The sequence below is a fragment of the Pleurodeles waltl genome, chromosome 8 (assembly GCF_031143425.1).
Source record: "Pleurodeles waltl isolate 20211129_DDA chromosome 8, aPleWal1.hap1.20221129, whole genome shotgun sequence".
Classification (NCBI taxonomy): domain Eukaryota; kingdom Metazoa; phylum Chordata; class Amphibia; order Caudata; family Salamandridae; genus Pleurodeles; species Pleurodeles waltl.
In genome coordinates, this window is record NC_090447.1 from 1,497,021,039 (window position 1) to 1,497,042,680 (window position 21,642).

The following is a 21,642-nucleotide window of genomic DNA, read 5'->3' on the forward strand; positions in this document are numbered from 1 at the left end:
TGACTTGCATGGTAAAGGATTGCATTGTAAAGACACATTTGTGGTTCGGGCCGCGTTGTTAAGGCTGTTTCCTATTTACTTGTTATGCTTCACATTACCATACATCATTCCTTTAAAGCCAGACTTATTGGCATTGCCACTGCTCGTTAAGCACTGCAAATACCCAACGTTACTATTGTCCAATTTAATTCATCATCCTAGGAAGGATAGAAAGCTGAACCCTTCCAGGATTTGTCATGACCTGCAAATCACTGCATGTTTCAGCAACAGGCGTTGAACTCAGTGAGCCATCCTTCGGATGTTAAACTCAGTGAGCCATCCTTCGGATGTTGAACTCAGTGAGCCAACCTTCAGGCGTGCAACTCAGTGAGCCATCCTTCGGACGTGCAACTCAGTGAGCCAACCTTTAGGCGTGCAACTCAGTGAGCCAACCTTTAGGCGTGCAACTCAGTGAGCCAACCTTTAGGCGTGCAACTCAGTGAGCCAACCTTTAGGCGTGCAACTCAGTGAGCCAACCTTTAGGCGTGCAACTCAGTGAGCCAACCTTTGGTGCAGATGTGTTACAGGGATTTAAATATCCCCTTAAATGGCTGATTCCAAGTCCTGGGTAGGTGCAGTGTGGAAGCTGGTTTGCCATTCAGGTGGAAAAAAGACAAAAGGAGCCAGGTGAACAAGGTTTCAGAGTCACCTTTCTAGATTTTATAATCGCCTGTTTTGTTGATTTCCCCCTTGCTCGGGGTACCGTCGGTGGAACACTAACAGGGCAATCAAAGGGATTCAACACCTCACGCACAGCAACATCACTCCAGAATACAAGCGGCTAGACAATTTATTCCTAGTTCGGTAAATACTCAAAAAGCATGTTTCAATGCAAACATCTGCAGCACTCTGCGCAGGAATAAGAGATGTCTCAAAACCAGGCCACGTGCTCATCAGACTGAGCTTTGCCAACATACCACCTTTTCCTATTCTCTGTTTTTATAATCCATCTAGGATTGCGCTTTTTGTTTTTCGTTGTGTTGTACAAGTGCCTTACTGCCTTATCGACCAGATATGTCCTCTCTTCTTCCATCTGTATTTGCTGCAACCCTGTTTAAATCAATGCGTGTTTCATCATCAGTCGGTAACGTAAAGGAGATGACTTTGTGCATCATACACACAAAAACAAAAAAATGGCCAATAGAGCGAGCCCACTGATTGGCTAGGCTGAGAACTGTGAACACAACAACTTGCTTGTCACTCATTTCCTTTTCCGGTGTTTGTCCCTCCCATGAAGCATAGGTGCTTCACCATTCTTTTCATTAGACGACTTATATCCTTCCACTGCTCACATCCAGGGAACTACTTTTTTCTTTCAGCGCTTCACGAGAGTGCATGTGTTACTTCTCTCCGCGTTGTGCTCCTTCCCTCCCCCGACTAATAACCGCCCGCGGACGCTTCGTGCTACCTCAAACCTCACCCTAACCAGGCATCCATTGCCTCCTCCGTGCCTCCCTGGCTTTCCATGTTTTTTTGCCTCCCCTGCGCCCAGCACAAGTATTTCTGTTGCTCCGTACTTCCTCCCACACCCATGGACCTTTCAACACGTTCTTGTTTTATTCCATTTTGTTTAGATGGCCAGGCATGTACCATGTGCTGCTGGGCTGCTCCGTATTCCAAGTGAAATTCCTTTTTTTATTTTTTTATTTACAGGTCCAAGTCCCGATCCACCATTTTGCATCAATAAATACAAAAACGGTGACTGCATCATGACACATGTATGTTATACAGCATCACTCAGACGCATGCCTAGGGCTGGCAACAATGTAATGGAGCCATTTTTACTCAATTGTTTTGCCAGAGCATCGGCAGAAAGCATTTTGTTTTTTGCCAATGCTGTCCAACGTCAGCAAAAAAGCTCTGGCAAAGCGAGTGTGCCACAAATGTGAGGCCTGCTGCCATCGTCAAAGCTCGTTTAACTTATATGTTTTAAATCACACATCAGATCGACATCGGGCACACATGTGATCAGTGCCAAGTTATTCTGTGCTCACCATTAACATCTATAGCTAAATAATGCTGAAATCTCTTCCTGCCTGCACGTGCCCCGCCAGTGCTCCCTACAAAACATATAGCCCCTGCTCGCATTTTAACTACCCCAACATGGAGTCACCTTTTGTGGTCATACAGCTGAAGGACTAGACAGTCCCTGGCTCACACGAAGCGTTAAAAATCACAACAGAGGTGTGTCCAGCTGTAAATGAGGTAGGGCCAGACAGGAGTGCCCCCCCTGGGTGGCCTTCAACACAGGGCCTCCTTGCTAGAGCCGGCCCTGGACCAAACTTCTATGTAGTAGCAATTAACACGACCTAACTGCGTAATTCTATAGTTCTGAGGCGTCACAGTGCCCAGATGTGGCTGCTTAACCCTGCACGTAGCCAGGGCTCTAGGTTTCCAACAGCAAAGGGTGAAACCCGAGGTTTGATTCCCATCTTTTGCTGAACCTCCACCTCCAACCTGAAGACATGAAGTACTGGTCTTATTTAAAGAACGGATATCCAAATTCTAAATATAGTTACATCTAATATTCAGGGATAGTGATGTGTGTTTTCTATATTTATTATTAATTGTTTCAGCTACAGGCCTTACAATAGTATAAGACAATATACATAAAACAATAAGAACACTTAATTTCCATATAAAATAATCATTAGATTAAGAGACAAACAGCAGTAAAGCATCTCCTCATAGCAGTTCACTGATCCTAGAACCACCTCGTACATAGGAGTGCAAATACAGTACCACCATCTATGACTATAAAAGAACACCCCCCCCCCCCAATCTAAGCCAAGAACTTCGTGAGGGGAACACAGAGAAGGCTCTTGTGCATACAGCAATTGATAGTAACAAGGCATTAGAAAAACATCTACTACTGGCCAACCCTCACTAAGCAGTAGGTGTGATAGAGAATACAAAGAGGGAGTGTTTAGGTATATAGGCCCTCATTGCAACCTTGGCGGGCGGCAGCTGCCACCTGCCAAGGTTGAACCGCAGGGCAGCCGCACTCCCGCGGGGTCTAATATGAGATCCCGGCTGGTTTCCTGGTTTCCGTCAGCCGGGCCAGCGGGGATCTCGGACGCAACACGGGAGCCGGCTCCAAATGGAGCCAGAGGTGTTGCAGCTGTGCGACGGGTGCAGTTGCACCCGTAGCACTTTTCACTGTCTGCTTAGCAGACAGTGAAAAGCTCCATGGGGCCGTGGCAGGGGGCCCTAAGACTCCCCTTTCCGCCAGCCTTTTCATGGCGGTTCTTACCGCCATGAAAAGGCTGGCGGGAGGGGGAGTCGTAATCCCCTGGGCAGCGCTGCCCTGGGGGATTTAAACCACCGGGACCAATGTGGCGGGAAACCGCCGGTCCCGGCAGGGCGACCGCGGCGCTTCCGCCGCGGTCGTAATTCCCCTGGAAGCACTGCCAGCCTGTTGGCGGTGCTTCCTCCAAAATAGCCCTGGCGGTCAAAGACCACCAGGGTTGTAATGACCCCCTTAATGTTTTTGCCACAACAAGGCATTGAATATGGCACCTTCCCCATTCATACAGGAGGGAGTAAATAGTTCCATCTCATGTAAACATCAGGCTGGGCCTTACAATTCAATGAACCCCAGCTTAGCTGGCAACTCCCTCAAAGAGGGCCACGCAGCCCAGATATATGAGGTGACCTGGTTACGTGCAATGATGCTACCCGGCCTTACACAAAGTTCTAGTGCAGTTTGGGTACAGTTAGCCCCACTAGATTGAATTGGGGGTAGTGCTGCCTACTCCAAGCTGCGCAGAATTTTCTACAAAACAGGGTAAATTGGGCAACATTGTCTAACTCCACAGACCTACAGTTGCAGTACTCCAGTCCAGCCGCTAGCCTGTGGCTATGGACCAAATAGGCCTCTTAGTGTCAGCACACCCAACCTATATTTTATATACATAGTGCGCTTCAGTTCAGGACACAACAAATCAAAATAGTCTGGAAGGGCAGGATCACAGGTATTGTTAAAGTAATAGCTTACAATAGATTTGGGCCTAAGTTCCTGGCAGACCCTTATCTTATTGAATTCTTGATACCAATACTTTATGTGGCTGCCAGTGTCCTGTCAGACTCTACCGGGATCTGGCCACAGAGCCTCTAGATGGAGGTGAGCCCCCCACGATCGGCCCCCACATCCACCACTCGCGGTTACCTCTTTGAGGGTTTCCAAATACACTGCTGCCTTGGGATTGCGCACTACCCTTACCCAGTATAACATTGCACTTAGGGCTGCTAGTTCTGATACTGGCACCAAGCTAAGCTCGGCGAAGAAGGCCTAGAGGGGGGTTCTTGGCCCTAATCCCAGTAGAGTTTTCAAGAAATTATTCTCGGCTACTTGCAGCACACAAGTGTGTGCATATCCCCAAAGCTCTGCCCCACAGAGTGCTGCAGCCACTGCCTTTTGAGCATATATTTTCAGGATGGTACTAATGCTTCTGGCTCTGGTCTTAAACTTAAACGTCAGTATTTCCCCCGCTGCTTGCTTTAAGACAATAGCTGCCTTCCGGACATGACTGTCCCAATTTAGACTTTCCGAAAACCACACTCCCAGATAATCAAATTGCTAAATGGCATCAATTGGTACGTCATTAATCACTAATGTTCACCTGAGGTTAGGAGATGGCCACAAGGTCATACTCATGGTCTTACTACAGTTAATAATCAATGATTTTTCCTCGCAGTATTTTACAAAGCGACCGAGCGGCCTATGGGCTGCGTTTTCTGTGCATGCCATGAGCACCGCGTCGTCTGCGAATAAAAATATTCAGACCCCCCTACCTGCTACAACAGTAACATCTAACTGTTCTTCTAGGAGGTAATGAACCAGGTCATTCAGGAAGGGGCTAAAAGTAGGGGTGCCAAAACACAGCCTTGCCGCAACACCCTTTAGTACCTGGAATATACTCGTCGCCCATACCATACCTCACTGTGGCCGTGTTATCTGAGTGCAGTGCTGCTACAGCTTTCACTAAGGATGCATCCACCCCTAGATCCAGCATTGACCTCCAAAGTCTCCCCCTGTCTACTGAGTCGAAGGCAACTTTTAGGCCTATAAAGACCAAGTATAATGAACACCTCCTGATTAAACACCTCCTGATTACTGTGAATTTGTATACAATCATATAGAGGCGGAGAGCCTGATCAATTGTTCCCACCCGCGACTGAAAGCCAGCTTGCACTTCTGTGTGTATTCAATACTGTAACATAGCAGCAGCTCACTAATATTACTGTAAATAGTCTCTGTGATACCCTTTCATTTCTCATATGTGAGGTCCTGTTATGATCTAAAGGAACCTTTTTTATGAAACAAACACAACATTTCTCTGCAAATTGTCTCTAATAGACTCTCACACATCATCCCATAAACAATACACTAAAGGTAAGCAGTATTTTAAACTAACTGCTTAAGAATTATTCAAGGTCATCAGAGCAAGACCCTCTGCAGAAAAGGGGTGGCTCTTTCAGGGGGCCCTCCCAAATACTGGTGCATTGAGCCAGGGCCCACTTTGCCCATGCCTTAAAACATCTCTGCGATCCCCAATCCTTTCCAAATAGAACCCATCTTAGTCTGATAGGAAACCACTGCCTGGCGGACACAGGGCAATAGACCGTCTTGCAGAGTACAGGCTGGAGGCTGACAAACACCACCAGTGGCCCTGTGCGGGGCGCAGAGTAAATCAAGCAGCAAACAATTGTGGCTTTCACTGTGGGACTACTCACCGGATGGAGACCAACACAAGATGGACGCAGGGCCCTGTGCCCCACGTGTGCCAGGGGCTGCTTCTGAGCTCATCGTGACTAATCATCACATGAAGCCGCCCTGCTGAAGCGTTCCTGGCAGACCACCCTCTGGGAAAGCACCTGACCCGATTCAACAACACAGTAAATCTCACCAATTAACAGGTGTCGGCTTCCTTTAAGAACGTATCTGCGTCAGAGCGCTTTGCCACCCACGGAATGGCAGGAAACCCATGTTGTAGCTATGATAGGACGTTTAGGCTGCACAAGGAATTAAGGTCAGCTTAATTCAGTTTAAAATGCCCAATTTTGCTACACACAAAACGCGAGGAGGTTGAGCCACATTTGACTTGAACAAGAGACGCACACTTTTTTAATTTGGTTACACCCACTGCATTTACGGCTTGCAGCCTTCCAGGGGAATAGCTATCAATGGTGCAGAGGCAAGGGAAGGAGGGTGGGGTGCCAAAAATTTGAAGGGGTCCAGTAAACTCTGACTATCGATGTATTTCACTATATGACCAGCTGTCAGGGCCCCATTTTCCTTGCTGGTGCTTGTGCCCAGGGCACACTAGCTAAGCTGGTGCATCTTTTATCACCTCAAGAAGCTCCACTGGTTTCTGATCCGGAAGAGATGCCAGTTGAAGATGTTGCCTCACGCATACCAAGCCCCGCACAAGGAAGGACCAGCATACATCAGCAAACAAATGGCCTTCCACCAACCGACAAGACACCCACAATCCGCCTCCCCCTTCCTCGCAGACACAACTGAATCCGCGAGGCAACAGCAGAGGACGCTCCTTCACAAACATGGCGGCCAAAGTTTGGAAAGACCTTCCGCTGCACCTCAGGACCGCCTCATCGCTCCGGGAATTCAGGAAAGGACTCAAGACCTGGCTGTTCAAATGAACACATCAGCTCCAACCAGCTAGCAACCCCAGCGCCTCCAGACCCTCACGGGTGATTTGCCGGGCTTTAAAAATCCTGAATTTTCTGATTGAATTGTAGCAGTGCTCGAATAGACAGGTACTGAGTACATCAGCTTGTTTAATTTATACAGGAGAGCATGTGCAACTCGCAGCAGGGCTGCAGTACTTTTAACCCCTACGGTGCCTTGGACGAGGTGGACTCGTCCCAGCACACGGTTCCCGTGTGCCTGGGACGAGACCACCTCGTCCAGCACCGGGCCCACGGGGGAAGCACTAGCGCTCCCCCCGTGGGCCCCCCGCCCACCCCCCCCATCAGGGATGAAAAGGGAATCGCTTCCCCTTTCACTCCGACCCCCCCCCCCTCCCGGTCCACCCCCAGTGAAGTCTGATGACGTCAGCACGCGATCGCGTGCTGACTTCATCCGAGGTCGCCATGCTTCCAGCGCGATGCGATGCGATCGGGCAGCAGAAATGCCCACTAGACACCAGGGAATTCAGTTTTATTTAATTTTATTTAAATGAGGGGAGCAGCCCCTTGGGCAAGGGTCGCTCCCTAGGGAGCCAAATAATTTTTTGGTCATTTCTGCCCCCCGGGGGCAGATCAGCCTAATATAATGAGGCCAATCTGCCTCCAGGGGGGGCAGAAACCTCTAGACACCAGGGATATATATATATATATTTTTTTTAATTGACTTTATGTTTTTATGTATGGGGAGCGACCCCTTAGGCAAGGGTCGCTCCCCTAGGGGGCAAATTGTATTTAGGCCATTTCTGCCCCCCTTTGGGGGCAGATCGGCCTATTTTTGTTAGGCCATTCTGCCCCCAAGGGGGGCAGAAACCACTAGACACCAGGGATGGGTGTGTGTATGTGTGTGTGTTTTGATTGGGGGGGCAGCCCCTTGGGCAAGGGTCGCTCCCAATGGGGACATATTACTGTTTGGCCTATTTTTGGAAGGCCCATCTGCCCCCAAGGGGGGCAGAAAGCTCAACAGAGACCAGGTAAGATTTTTTTTTTCAAAATAAGAGGGTGGGGTTATGGCCATACCCCCACCCCAAATAAATGGGGCCAAAGTTGTTCTGCCCACCAGTGGGCAGATGGGGCAATTACCCCTATCCACACCCCGGGGGGCAGGAAGTCTACTAGATGCCATGAAATAAAAAAAAAAAAAAAAAAAAAATTAGTGGTGTGGTGACTACCAACCAGTATGGGCCTAGTTATGCCCCCACCCCAACTGAAGGGGATATCAGTCTTTCAGCTCTCCCCCCGCACACTAAAACATCGTATCCCACGGCAAGCAAGAGGACATTTGATTATTTTGGGTTTTGGTTTTACATTTGGGCCATGAGAGCTTGGTAACTCTCAAAATCGTCCCACTTGGAATGTGAGGGCTGCACTTTTTTTTTGCTTTGGGGCGCTGCCATGTATAAAATTCCACAAGACCTAGACACATCTGAAAACTAAACATCTGGGTGATTCCAGTATGGTGTGCTTCACATGCACCCCACACCATTTTCTTACCCACAATGCCCTGCAAACCTCCAACTTTGCTGGAAATCACACATATTTGTGATGGAACCTACCGGAATCTGCAGGAATCCACAAAATTCCTACCACCCAGCACTGTCTCATCTATACCGATAGAAATTCTGCCCCACTTGTCAGCCTAAAAGTGTTTTTTTCTAAACTGCCCTTTTGGACCCGCTTTGGTTCCCCCTCAATTTCGACATGTTTTTGGCTCTTCCCTGTCACAGGCACTTGGCCCACCTACACAAGTGAGGTATCATTTCTACCGGGAGACTGAGGGGAACGTTGGGTGGTAGAAAATTTGTCCCGGTGCAGTGATCCCACGCAGAAATGTGGGAAAATTTTGATTTTTTAACTAAATTTGAGGTTTGCTGAGGATTCTGGATAAGAAAACACTGGGGTATCCACGCACGTCACTCCTCCCTGGACTCCCCCGGATGTCTAGTTTTCAGAAATGTCTGGGTTTGGTAGGTTTCCCTGTATGGCTGCTTAGCCCAGGACCAAAAACACAGTTGCCCCCCGCAAAAACAGGTAGTTTTTTATTTGATCATTTTGATGTGTCCAGATAGTGTGTTGGGGCATTTCCTTTTGCAGGCACTAGGCCTACACACACAAGTGAGGTACCATTCTTATCGGGAGACTTGGGGGAACGCTGGGTGGAAGGAAATTTGTGGCTCCTCTCAGATTCCAGAACTCTCTATCACTGAAATGTGAGGAAAAAGTGTTTTTTTGGCCAAACTTTAGAGGTTTGCAAAGGATTCTGGGTAACAGAACCTGGTGAGAGCCCCACAAGTCACCCCATCTTGGATTCCCCTAAGTGTCTAGTTTTCAAAAATGTGCAGGTTTGGTAGGTTTCCCTAGGTGCCGGCTGAGCTAGAGGCCAAAATCTACAGCTAGGCACTTTGAAAAAAACACATCAGATTTCAATGTAAAAATGTGCTGTGTCCATGTTGTGTTTCCTGTCGCAGGCATTAGGCCTACCCTCGCAAGTGAAGTACCATTTTTATCGAGAGACTTGGGGGAACACAGAATAGCAGAACAAGTGTTATTGCCCCTTGTCTTTCTCTACATTTTTTCCTTCCAATTGTAAGACAGTGTGTAAAAAAGACATCTACAGGGAGTGCAGAATTATTAGGCAAGTTGTATTTTTGAGGATTAATTTTATTATTGAACAACAACCATGTTCTCAATGAACCCAAAAAACTCATTAATATCAAAGCTGAATATTTTTGGAAGTAGTTTTTAGTTTGTTTTTAGTTTTAGCTATGTTAGGGGGATATCTGTGTGTGCAGGTGACTATTACTGTGCATAATTATTAGGCAACTTAACAAAAAACAAATATATACCCATTTCAATTATTTATTATTACCAGTGAAACCAATATAACATCTCAACATTCACAAATATACATTTCTGACATTCAAAAACAAATCAGTGACCAATATAGCCACCTTTCTTTGCAAGGACACTCAAAAGCCTGCCATCCATGGATTCTGTCAGTGTTTTGATCTGTTCACCATCAACATTGCGTGCAGCAGCAACCACAGCCTCCAAGACACTGTTCAGAGAGGTGTACTGTTTTCCCTCCTTGTAAATCTCACATTTGATGATGGACCACAGGTTCTCAATGGGGTTCAGATCAGGTGAACAAGGAGGCCATGTCATTAGATTTCCTTCTTTTATACCCTTTCTTGCCAGCCACGCTGTGGAGTACTTGGACGCGTGTGATGGAGCATTGCCCTGCATGAAAATCATGTTTTTCTTGAAGGATGCAGGCTTCTTCCTGTACCACTACTTGAAGAAGGTGTCTTCCAGGAACTGGCAGTAGGACTGGGAGTTGAGCTTGACTCCATCCTCAACCCGAAAAGGCCCCACAAGCTCATCTTTGATGATACCAGCCCAAACCAGTACTCCACCTCCACCTTGCTGGCGTCTGAGTCGGACTGGAGCTCTCTGCCCTTTACCAATCCAGCCACGGGCCCATCCATCTGGCCCATCAAGACTCACTCTCATTTCATCAGTCCATAAAACCTTAGAAAATCAGTCTTGAGATATTTCTTGGCCCAGTCTTGACGTTTCAGCTTGTGTGTCTTGTTCAGTGGTGGTCGTCTTTCAGCCTTTCTTACCTTGGCCATGTCTCTGAGTATTGCACACCTTGTGCTTTTGGGCACTCCAGTGATGTTGCAGCTCTGAAATATGGCCAAACTGGTGGCAAGTGGCATTGTGGCAGCTGCACGCTTGACTTTTCTCAGTTCATGGGCAGTTATTTTGCGCCTTGGTTTTTCCACACGCTTCTTGCGACCCTGTTGACTATTTTGAATGAAACGCTTGATTGTTCGATGATCACGCTTCAGAAGCTTTGCAATTTTAAGAGTGCTGCATCCCTCTGCAAGATATCTCACTATTTTTGACTTTTCTGAGCCTGTCAAGTCCTTCTTTTGACCCATTTTGCCAAAGGAAAGGAAGTTGCCTAATAATTATGCACACCTGATATAGGGTGTTGATGTCATTAGACCACACCCCTTCTCATTACAGAGATGCACATCACCTAATATGCTTAATTGGTAGTAGGCTTTCGAGCCTATACAGCTTGGAGTAAGACAACATGCATAAAGAGGATGATGTGGTCAAAATACTCATTTGCCTAATAATTCTGCACTCCCTGTATTTGAGAAATGCCCTGTAATTCACATGCTAGTATGGGCACCCCGGAATTCAGAGATGTGCAAATAACCACTGCTTCTCAACACCTTATCTTGTGCCGATTCTGGAAATACAAAGGTTTTCTTGATACCTATTTTTCACTCTTTATATTTCAGCAAATGAATTGCTGTATACCTGGTATAGAATGAAAACCCACTGCAAGGTGCAGCTCATTTATTGGCTCTGGGTGCATAGGGTTCTTGATGAACCTACAAGCCCTATATATCCCCGCAACCAGAAGAGTGCAGCAGACCTAACGGTATATTGCTTTCAAAAATCTGACATTGGAGGAAAAAGTTACAGAGTAAAACGTGAAGAAAAAAAATGGCTGTTTTTTTCCACCTCAATTTTAATATGTTTTTATTTCAGCTGTTATTTTCTGTAGGAAACCCTTGTAGGATCTATACAAATGACCCATTGTTGAATTTAGAATGTTGTCTACTTTTCAGAAATGATTAGCTTTCTGGGATCCAGCATTGGTTTCACACCAATTTCTGTCACTAACTGGAAGGAGGCGGAAAGCGCAAAAAATAGTAAAAATGGGGTATGTCCCAGTAAAATGCCAAAATTGTGTTGAAAAATGTGGTTTTCTGATTCAAGTCTGCCTGTTCCTGAAAGCTGGGAAGATGGTGATTTTAGCACCGAAAACCCTTTGTTGATGCCATTTTTAGGGAAAAAAAAAAACACATGCCTTTTTCTGCAGCCCTTTTTCCCCATTTCTTTAAAAAAATAAGAAATTTTAGCTGTATTTTGGCTAATTTCTTGGGCTCCTTCAGGGGAACCCACAAAGTCTGGGTACCTCTAGAATCCCTAGGATGTTGGAAAAAAAGGACGCAAATTTGGAGTGGTTAGCTTATGTGGTCAAAAAGTTATGAGGGCCTAAGCGCAAACTGCCCAAAATAGCCAAAAAAAGGCCTGGCACCTGAGGGGGGAAAGGCCTGGCAGCGAAGGGGTTAAAGGGAGAGTACCCTCCCTGCTCTTCAGCTAATAGGTGTTCTGGTATAACGATTACCTGCACATCCAGGTTTCCATGGCCAGCAGGCTTTGAAGGTTGTGCTCATAATATGTATCTACTGACAGGGGGATATCTCATACTCAAGGTCATCTACGTGTATTATATACTATGATTTGTACTGGGCTTACTACCCACTGTGTGCCTCGAAGCAGACTGGCGGGAAGGATGCGCTGTACAAGGTGGGGGAAAATATATATATATATACACACACACACACATATACACACACAAAAGAAAGATTGGTGTACAGGTGGAAAGAATTATTTTCCTGTATTAATGTGACTCTCGGATCCGGGCAGAGCACTGCCTCGGACCGGGTAGACTCGGTGCGCAGAGTTTCGGTGACAGGAGGTGGGCGAGTCCCCGTGCGGCGACACCCCTGGGGCTGTCTCGGCTCATGCACTCCGCTCGGTCCACAGGCGACGCCCAGAATGAAAGAGGAGAGAGAGGCCGTGCCTGGGCCAAGGAAGGCGCGCACACCAGAGACGGGGATGCCCAGGTAACTTGGCACCGGTGAAGGGCCCCGCGGTTCCCGTGCGTGCTCCTCGCCGAGGGAAGGGCGCTTACAAAATCCGATGTATTCCTGCACAATCGTACGTGTTTATAGTCTGGGCCCCTAGGTATGAAACTTATATAGTGTCAAACGTTACCCCCCCTCCCCGCAAAAGCCATTCGGGGTGGTATTTGAAGAACACATACATAACAAAAACTGATTAAAATAAAAGGCGAGGTTGTTTTCTTTCATATGAACTGAGGTGTTTCCTGGTGCAAAAAAACAGAACGGGGGATCTCACGAATCCCGCGATAACTATGGTGTAGACATCGGTAAGCAGTCTACCCTCCCGCTTTATATATTACTCAACACAGGATTGTGTAATTTACCGAACATAGTTAAAGTACTCCAGAGATAAGAATCGTTTATGTCAAATATGAGCATCAAAGCCACTTTTTTTGAGCATCGAAATGTTGTTCAGTTTCTTCAGACCAAACGGACAAGCCAACAAAAACACTCAACGTAAAGTGTAACTTAACCAGAACTACGGCGTCACGGTTACCCACTGATATAGACGTAAAGTGTGTGAACCTCGGCATGTAGAACGCACACACGTTGACCGCCAGGCACTTCTACTAGGCACCACCCCCTGTAGTCTGTGACACCTGCACACGCCGAAATGGAAGAATTAAGTGGCAGACTGGCGTTTTTCAGGCAGAAGTTGTATTTTAAGTTTCTGCATGGCTCAGCTGCCATCGTTCTAATGCTAATTAGTAAAACCATATAATTCTCCCTATAATTAAGTCAACCGCAAGGTATGCACGTACACTCCCATCTGCCTATCCTCTCACTGCACTCCCTGCTCCTGTGTCACACTGCTGTTCACCTGCAGGAACTGTGACAAACCTTGTCTCTGGCTACCAGGAGGATGTGGGGACAGGTGGCCGAGCCCACCTTGTATTCTCAGCAGAGCTGATAGCTGCTAGGCAACAACAGCAGCCACTCCTCCCAGGGGCTCACTCCCCTCTGCCTCGTTCACACTAAGGAGATTTTTAACCAAAGACTTGGAAAAAAACGCCCATTCGTCACAAATTACGTACGAATGTTTGTAGGTTTATCTAAATTATCGCTCTGGACACTGAAAGTTATGTTTTGCATTATCTTATTTTTAAGCTACAATTCTCGCGATTATATTTGTTGTATTTATCCATCATTCACTGCTGGCATTGGGATAGACACCTGTCCCTGTCACGAGGGACATCATACTTCCGGTCCCGGGCTGTCGCCTAACAACAGAATCCTTTCACACTGCTCTGGCCTTGGGGCTGCTTCATTTCACCGATCAAACGAACACACATTTTTACACTAAAGTGAAAAGCCCAGCACGGAAACACGGGTATCCATGTCGACATACACCAAGGAGAAAATACACCTTTCACTCTTTAAGTCTCAAACATGCTCTGCGTTGAGTGGTCGTGGATGCTGGCACGTTCCGATGGTTATGGTTGTCATCTAGCGCCTCGAGCGCCCAGCACTAGAATGGTGTTGAGTTACCACCTGGCTCCTTATTAACACACGACATGGATACCAACCGCGAGAGTTTAATCTACAAATCACTGCCGTCAGAGATGTCAGTGTGATGCATGCAACTGACAAACCAATACTACAACACCCAGAATGCACCAGGTTGTCATACGAAAGACCAGTGCCAACAAGTGTTCATTTCACCAAGGAGTGGGGTGATGCCTATAGGTCCTCGACACAGAGGAAACCACATAGTTCTGAGCTTCCCTGTATGCACGCCTAGTACGCAGCTCTTTAAAGCGAAAATAACTTTATTTGAGCCTTCTCCCACTTAAAATGTTTGCCATACATTTGCTGGCACTTGACCACCTTAGTTTACGTCATCATCGACACAGCTTTCAGTCTTGGGTTTGACCATTTGACAGCATATTGCATGCTGGGTGTTGTAGTCTTTGTCTGCATCCAGTAATTGCCTTCAACAGGGTGTCACTGAGTAGATAAACATATGAACGTCAATTCTTTAGAAATGTATTAATGATCTGTGCACCCCCCTGCACTCTTCACATACAATAGCATTAACTTTCAGCAAAAAATACAAACTACATTGTATGGTGTTCTAACAAAGGTAGATTGCAGTGTGTTACATTTCGTTGCTCGTTATGGGTTCAATCATTCGTCTAGGCCCTGGTTCTAGTCCCAGCGCTAATGTTAATTCAGATGCACGCACCCGTCTGCGCTTGAATCGGGATTCCAACAAGGGTGCAAAATGTTCCCCCACTGTAGCGATGGCCTGGCACTATTTCCATCAGGCAAGAGCCGGTGTGAACTCTGCAGATTAATACCTTATTTAATATTTTGCGCACTTCGGAACAGAACAATGAACAAAGTGTGCATCAGCTCAAAACTCGAGCGGGCAACATCGTCTCACCAATTATAGCACTTCGAGGCGCTGCAGGATACGAACAACCTGTTTATCACAATTGTCTCAGTATTAGCACATGGAACTGAACCACAGCTCAGGCCTGAAAAGAGACACGAAGTTTTCAACAGGTGTGCATTATAATTGTATTTACAGTAAATGTGCCCCAATGTGTTTGTATTGAGTGTGCCAATGCACCAGTAACGGGGCGATGCCATGGGGGAGTATATTGGCCAATATTTACTCAGGTCACAAAAACTTTGGAGTCAGCCCTGCATTGCAAGTCACACGCCCAGGACTGGAAACAGAGAGACTCAGGGGTGCATCTTGGTAAGAGAAGGATGGCACGAGTGACCTCTGACCTCCCTGAGGTCACCTGCCCCGCCCCCTCCCTTCCAAGATGGCGGCACCGGGGCCTGGGGCGGGAGACACCTGTCGGGCTTCCACCTGGCTCAGCCGCAGAGCTGGACTCACCTGAGGGGATGCAGGCGCCGAGGAGAAGCAGCAGCAGCAGCCGGGCATCCATGACGGGTCACTCCCTGGCCCCGGGGGAGGGCTCGGGCCTGACCGACTCCCCTGCCCAGCAGCTGCTCCCGGGGGCTGGGCAGGGCGTGACCCCACCCGAGACGGGCAGATGCAATCCACTCAAGACCAGTGATGCGCGCACATACACTTTCCTCCCGGGACGCGTGCGCTCCTGGCCTTTCCACGAGCAGCCACAGCCCGAGCTCCCGTTGTCGTCGGCCCCTCCCCGCTCTGCCACCCCTCCTCCCTCAGGTCACCTCCCAGGCAGCTCTGGGCCCTCCCCCTGTGTGTACACAGGTAATGTCCTCCTCTTGCAAAAGCTGTGTTTACGGCGATGATCGCAGGGCAGCCCTCTCCCCTCTCTCTGCAGGTATCGACTCCCACTCGTTTGCATTTCCAAGCTCCCAGTTGTCAGCAGTTTTTTCCTCCAAAGAAGAACTTGTTCCAGTTTCCTGCTCCGCACCCCACCCAGCTCGCCCTGTAAAACCCCCACTGCGAGTCCTCGCTTTCCCTCAACAATGGGACTCTGAAAGCGTCCTCCATCCCTCCCCCACCCCTCGGTTTCATGAATAAACTGAAACAAAACCTAAGTTGTTTCCTCTCCTCCCTCCCCGTGGCGTGGGGGAAAGCAATGCACCAACCAGTTTATCCAGATAAACCCAGTTTGTGTTCAAGTTTGTTTATACAGTTTTTTTTCTTTAAAGCAACCTGTTGCACCCATAGGGAAGTGTAACAAAATCACGCCTCGTCCACCTATTTTAAAAACATGTTTAATTACATGGTTCCATGTCTAATACCCAAATGTTGATGTGAGGGTTGACACATAGAACTACAGTGCCAGGATATCTAGTCAATGTAGATAAGGACTGCAAAGAAAAAAAAAGTTGTTTATGGCTAGGTTTGCACTGTACGAATACTACATACGTAATGTAGTGTTGTGGACATAGAGCTGTCTGGCAGTTGGATCCTGTAGAAACACTGTCACTGGGCCAATGGTGTTTCGCTCAGGTTATGCTAAATAGGTTACTTTATACTCGAGTGAGGTTCTTTGAGTGTCTAAACTTGGTTTACTCCAGACTACGGCCCTCATTATGACATTAGCGGTAAGTACCGCTTACCGCCATGCCGACTGCCGCCAACATGCTGCAGCGGATTACTGCTACCCATATTATGACACACACATAGCAATCCGTCACTATACAGCCACACACACAAGTCCGCCAGCCCAAAGGTCATTGATAAACTGGCGGTAGCAAAACCCACACCGCTACGCCAACAGAACTACGCCCACAACATTATGACCCACGAATCACCGCAGAGGACCATTGGCGCTACATACCGCTGTGCTCAAAATACACACACACCCAAAACAACACTACATTGGAAAATTCAAATGACACACATCTGACACCCATACACACACCACACCCACACCACTATAAAACACACACCAACATTACCCACAACCCTTTACGAATACAAACAAGTGCCACAAAAGAGATAGCAAGACCACAGCCACACATCACCATCAACTATACACCATCCACGCACCTTACATCACACACCCCAACACGTCACACCACACACTCTACACCCACGGCACCACAACACCACCCCAGGTTCTCAGAGGAGGAGCTAAGGGTCATGGTGGAGGAAATCATCTGGGTAGAGCCACAACTATTAAGATCACAGGTGCAGCAGGCATCCACTGCTAGGAAGATGGAGCAATCGTGGTGGAGAATGGTGGACAGGGCCAACGCAGTGGGACCCAACCCCAGAACAAGGGATGACATCAGGAAGAGGTGGAACGACCTACAGGGGAAGGTGCGTTCCGTGGCAGCAAGACACCAAACAGCTGTACAGAGGACTGGCGGTGGACCCCCACCTCCTACCCCACAACTAACATGGGAGGAGAAAGTCTTGGCAATCATGCATCCTGAGGGCCTGGCAGGAGTAGGAGTAGGAGGAGGACTGGACTCTGGTAAGTCAAATCTCTATTACTATCACCCCCCCCTACCTGCATGCCATCACTTACCCTCACTCCCATCACTCCACCACCTCCCACACACCCCACCATCACAACCCACCCCTCCCAATACCAAGCCCTGCATGCTGTACCAATGCATGGACCCGCATCACAGACTTGCATGGACACCCATCACTAAAGCATGCACACTAGAGGGAAACAGCAAGCCCATCACATAACTACTCACACAAGGTAAAGCTGCCAGGGCAATAACAACCATAGAGGGCAACACATCCATGCACAAGATTTCGCACGCAGAAACAATAATACTGCATTTACATTTCCACAGGTCCCCCAGCCAACGTCACTGGAGAGGAGGTGCCAGCAACATCCAGTCTCCCCCCCCCCAGAAGAGGCCCACAGTGATGACAGCAGCTCTGGACGCCTGGATCTGGATGACCAACCCGGCCCATCAGGGATCTCCGGACAGTCAGTTACCCAGACATAGTCTCATACCACCACAGAGCCTCCACAACAGAAGTCAGGGCGCCCGTGAATGAATAACAAAAAGTCTGTATTCCATGTATGTATGATACTCAGTCCTCTTCTAAATAATCAGGATCAAGGTAGACCGTGAGAAGTTAGCATGACTCCAATTTATTCTTGAGGTGGAATATTCATGTATGGAACAACAGAAAACAGCCAACACGTGTTTCGTCTTGGGAGAAATTAATCTCCGTGACTTCCTCAGGACTGAAAGAAATTTAAATGATCACTACATAAACATATAAAAAATGTTGAATCATGTATCAAAATATGTATACCAAAATAATATCATAAGAGAGAAGATTTTTTTTTAAAAACAGTAACCATGTGACATTGTGAAACCACGCCACACAAAAAAACTAAGTTATAGCCTGTGATAATTCGTCAGTCACAAACCGAGTAGAAGCCACATGTGAAATGTCGATTAATTACATGAGGAAAAAATCGTTTTGAAAGTACTCCGAAAGTCATGACACCAGCGCGAAAGTATGATGAAAAGAAACAGTCAATCCAAACCCCTATAGTCCAAAGCAATAATAAGTGAAAAATAAATTGAATTCCCCAGAGTTCTGATAAGGCAGGTCGTGCAGTATTAAGAAACACCCAAAGAAGTTGATCATACCTCAACACAATGTTTATAACAGAAAGGACGAATCAAAAAGCTGAAATAGCTCAAATGGAGTTACCAATATTAGAAATCTACGAAGAAAATACAAAGAAGTAATGCGAAGTGGTACAATAAAAAAATGCGATCGAGGGAATTACAACTCAAGTGAGACAAAGTAGATGTTGTACAAGCAAGTACCTACCCAAGTAGTGTTAAATGTGAAATTCCAAGTACAGTCGTAAGGGGTGTGTGTATAAACAATCCCTTACCTGAAACAGAAAAAAACTGAAATTGAACGAAAACCTCAAACACTAAATAACACACCACCGCGGGTATCACTAACCGCTATTATCCGGAAAAAAAAATAAAACAATCACTCACCTGGCGTTCATGAGAGGACACGAATATAACGTGTCCCGGAGACCGAGTAGCGTCTCCCGGTCGGCAAATCTGCGCGCCGGGAACCTGAAGAGTCCAGCGTTTAAAGCTCTCTAATTGGTGGAATCAACACCAACGAAGGACGAGTCACCCAACTCGCGGGAGCTAACTACACGTATTAACCATACCTAAAGCCCTCGTCGCGGGCGTCATCTTGTACAAGTTGTACAACTCTAAATTGATAGTGAAAATTAAAAAAAAAACACCATATGGCAAAATGGAAAGAAAGGAAAAAGAAGAAAGAAAAAGGAAAAAGGGGAAGATAGAAAAATGAACACGAATTCCCCTTCAACCACCTCTGAGGATTTAACAAACGGTCTACTAACAGAGACCCAATCGTTTGGGTTGCCAGAAGGTAACCCTATTAGCGTATGAAAACCAATGTCCATTCTGACTTAAATTATATATACTGTATATTGCAACAAGTGCTGTAATATACAGAAAGATTCACGTTTGTGTCATGACCATCAAAATAAATTCAAAATCTGAGCCAATCCAAAGCATAAACAATTTGTGCCACAGCATAATACATTTACATACATCATTGAATATAAATTGGTCACAGTAGTATTATAAAACAAGATTAAAGTAAATTACATTAGCATCCAATATATACACCTATTATAGTTCAGTTCTGTTTCTTGCCAAAATGAATGAGGTCAAAAGGTTAATAAACATGATTGTATAGCTCCCTCACAGTAAAATATGTCCTTGATAAAGAAAACTAATGACCAATGTGGTTGAATTATTACCCCAGAAAGTACTCCATTTCGTAATTCGTATTGAGGCCTTCTTCTACAGCCCTCGATTTAAGGATCCAGTAGCATTCACGCTTCCTGAGTACTAATTCTCTATTGCCATCCCTGAGATCTCTATATACCTGCTCAAAGCCAAAGAACTCAAAGTTGGTTTGACCCTGTTTGGGGCATTGACTCATATGGGTTACAATGGGATACCGATCATCCCCTGTCTAAGAGCCCTATAATACTCACTCACTCTCGTTCTCAGTGATCTGATTGTAATACCCACATAATAGAGTCCGCACTTGCAGACGATCATGTATGTAACCACAGAGCCTCCCCCTCAGGAAACACCAGCACAGTACCCACCCAGCGGGCCCATCCATACCTCTGTCGCCAGGACACGTCAATCAGCAGTGTGTCCACCACTACAGGGACCCCAGGCCACACCACAAACACAGGACATTCCCTGAAAAATGGATACACGCCGAAATCCTCGCCCTCCTCAAGAAGCCCAAAGCAGACCCCAACGGTCTCAAGAACTTCCGACCCATCTCCCTGCTCCCTTTCCCAGCAAAGGTGATTGAAAAAATTGTCAACACACAACTAACCAGTCACCTCAAAGACAACGGTATCCTAGACCCCTCCCAGTCCGGCTTCAGACGAAACCACAGCACCGAAACCGCCCTTCTCGCCGCCACAGACATCAGACGCCAAATGGACAACGGCGAAACATCAGCCCTCATCCTCCTGACCTATCTGCCGCCTTCGACACAGTCTGCCACCGCACCCTGAAATCACGCCTCCACGAAACTGGAATCCAAGGAAAAGCCCTTGACTGGATCGTCTCATTCCTCTCCGGCAGAACCCAGAGAGTCCGCCTCCCCCCCTTCCACTCCGAAGCCACCGACATCATCTGAGGCGTCCCCCAAGGCTCATCCCTCAGCCCGACGCTGTTCAACATCTACATGGCCCCCGTCGCTCAAGTGGCCCGACAACACAACCTCAACATTCTCACCTACGCCGACGACACCCAGCTCATCCTCTCACTCACCAAAGCCCCCACACCGCCAAAACCAACCTCCACAAGGGAATGAAATCCATCGCCGAATGGATGAGAAACAGCCGTCTGAAACTGAACTCGGACAAGACGGAGATCCTCATCCTCGGACCCACCCCCTCCGCCTGGGACGACTCCTGGTGGCCCACCGCACTAGGAACCCCACCAACACCGTCCGACCACGCTCGCAACCTGGGCTTCATCCTCAACTCCTCCCTCACCTTGTCTAAACAGGTCAACGCAGTTTCCTCCTCCTGCTACAACACACTCCGCATGCTCCGCAGAATCTACAAGTGGATCCCGACAGAAACAAGAAGAACAGTGACACAGGCCCTCGTCAGCAGCAGGCTGGACTACGGCAACGCACTCTACACAGGCATCCCAGCAAAAGACCTACTACGCCTCCAACGTATCCAAAACGCCTCCGCCCGACTGATCCTCAACGTACCCCGCCACAGCCACATCTCCCACCACCTGAGAAACCTTCACTGGCTCCCCGTGGACAAAAGGATCACTTTCAAGCTTCTTACCCACGGTCACAAAGCGCTCCACGACACCGGACCAGCCTACCTAAACAACAGACTCAGCTTCTACACCCCCACCCGTCAGCTCTGCTCCACTAACCTCGCCCTCGCCGTCGTCCCCCGCATCCGAAGAAAGACCTCCGGCGGCAGATCCTTCTCATACCTCACCACCAAAACCTGGAACACCCTCCCCACCAACCTGCGACAGACTCAAGACCTACTCACCTTCAGAAGACTCCACAAGACCTGGCTCTTCGACCAGTAACACCGGCTCACCCCCCAGCACCTTGAAACCCTCCCGGGTACGTAGCGCGCTTTATAAATTCAATGATTGA

At 47.5% G+C, this 21,642-nt stretch overlaps 1 protein-coding gene across 3 annotated transcripts in view; it reads right to left on the reverse strand.

The window, feature by feature from the left end:
- The window catches only part of ILDR1 (immunoglobulin like domain containing receptor 1), a 163,462-nt gene extending 147,538 nt beyond the window's left edge, over nucleotides 1–15,924 (reverse strand). The window contains exon 1 of one of the 3 annotated variants that reach the window (XM_069202733.1): nucleotides 15,376–15,674. Coding sequence is in view for 1 of the 3 variants with exons in the window: in XM_069202730.1 (XP_069058831.1) it covers nucleotides 15,376–15,427 (52 nt within the window). In the remaining 2 variants the exon portion in view is untranslated. Of the gene's footprint in view, nucleotides 1–13,890; nucleotides 13,925–15,375 lie in introns of those variants that run through there. The other 2 variants (XM_069202730.1, XM_069202731.1) reach the window with 2 other exon arrangements.
- Nucleotides 15,925–21,642: the final 5,718 nt, after the last annotated feature.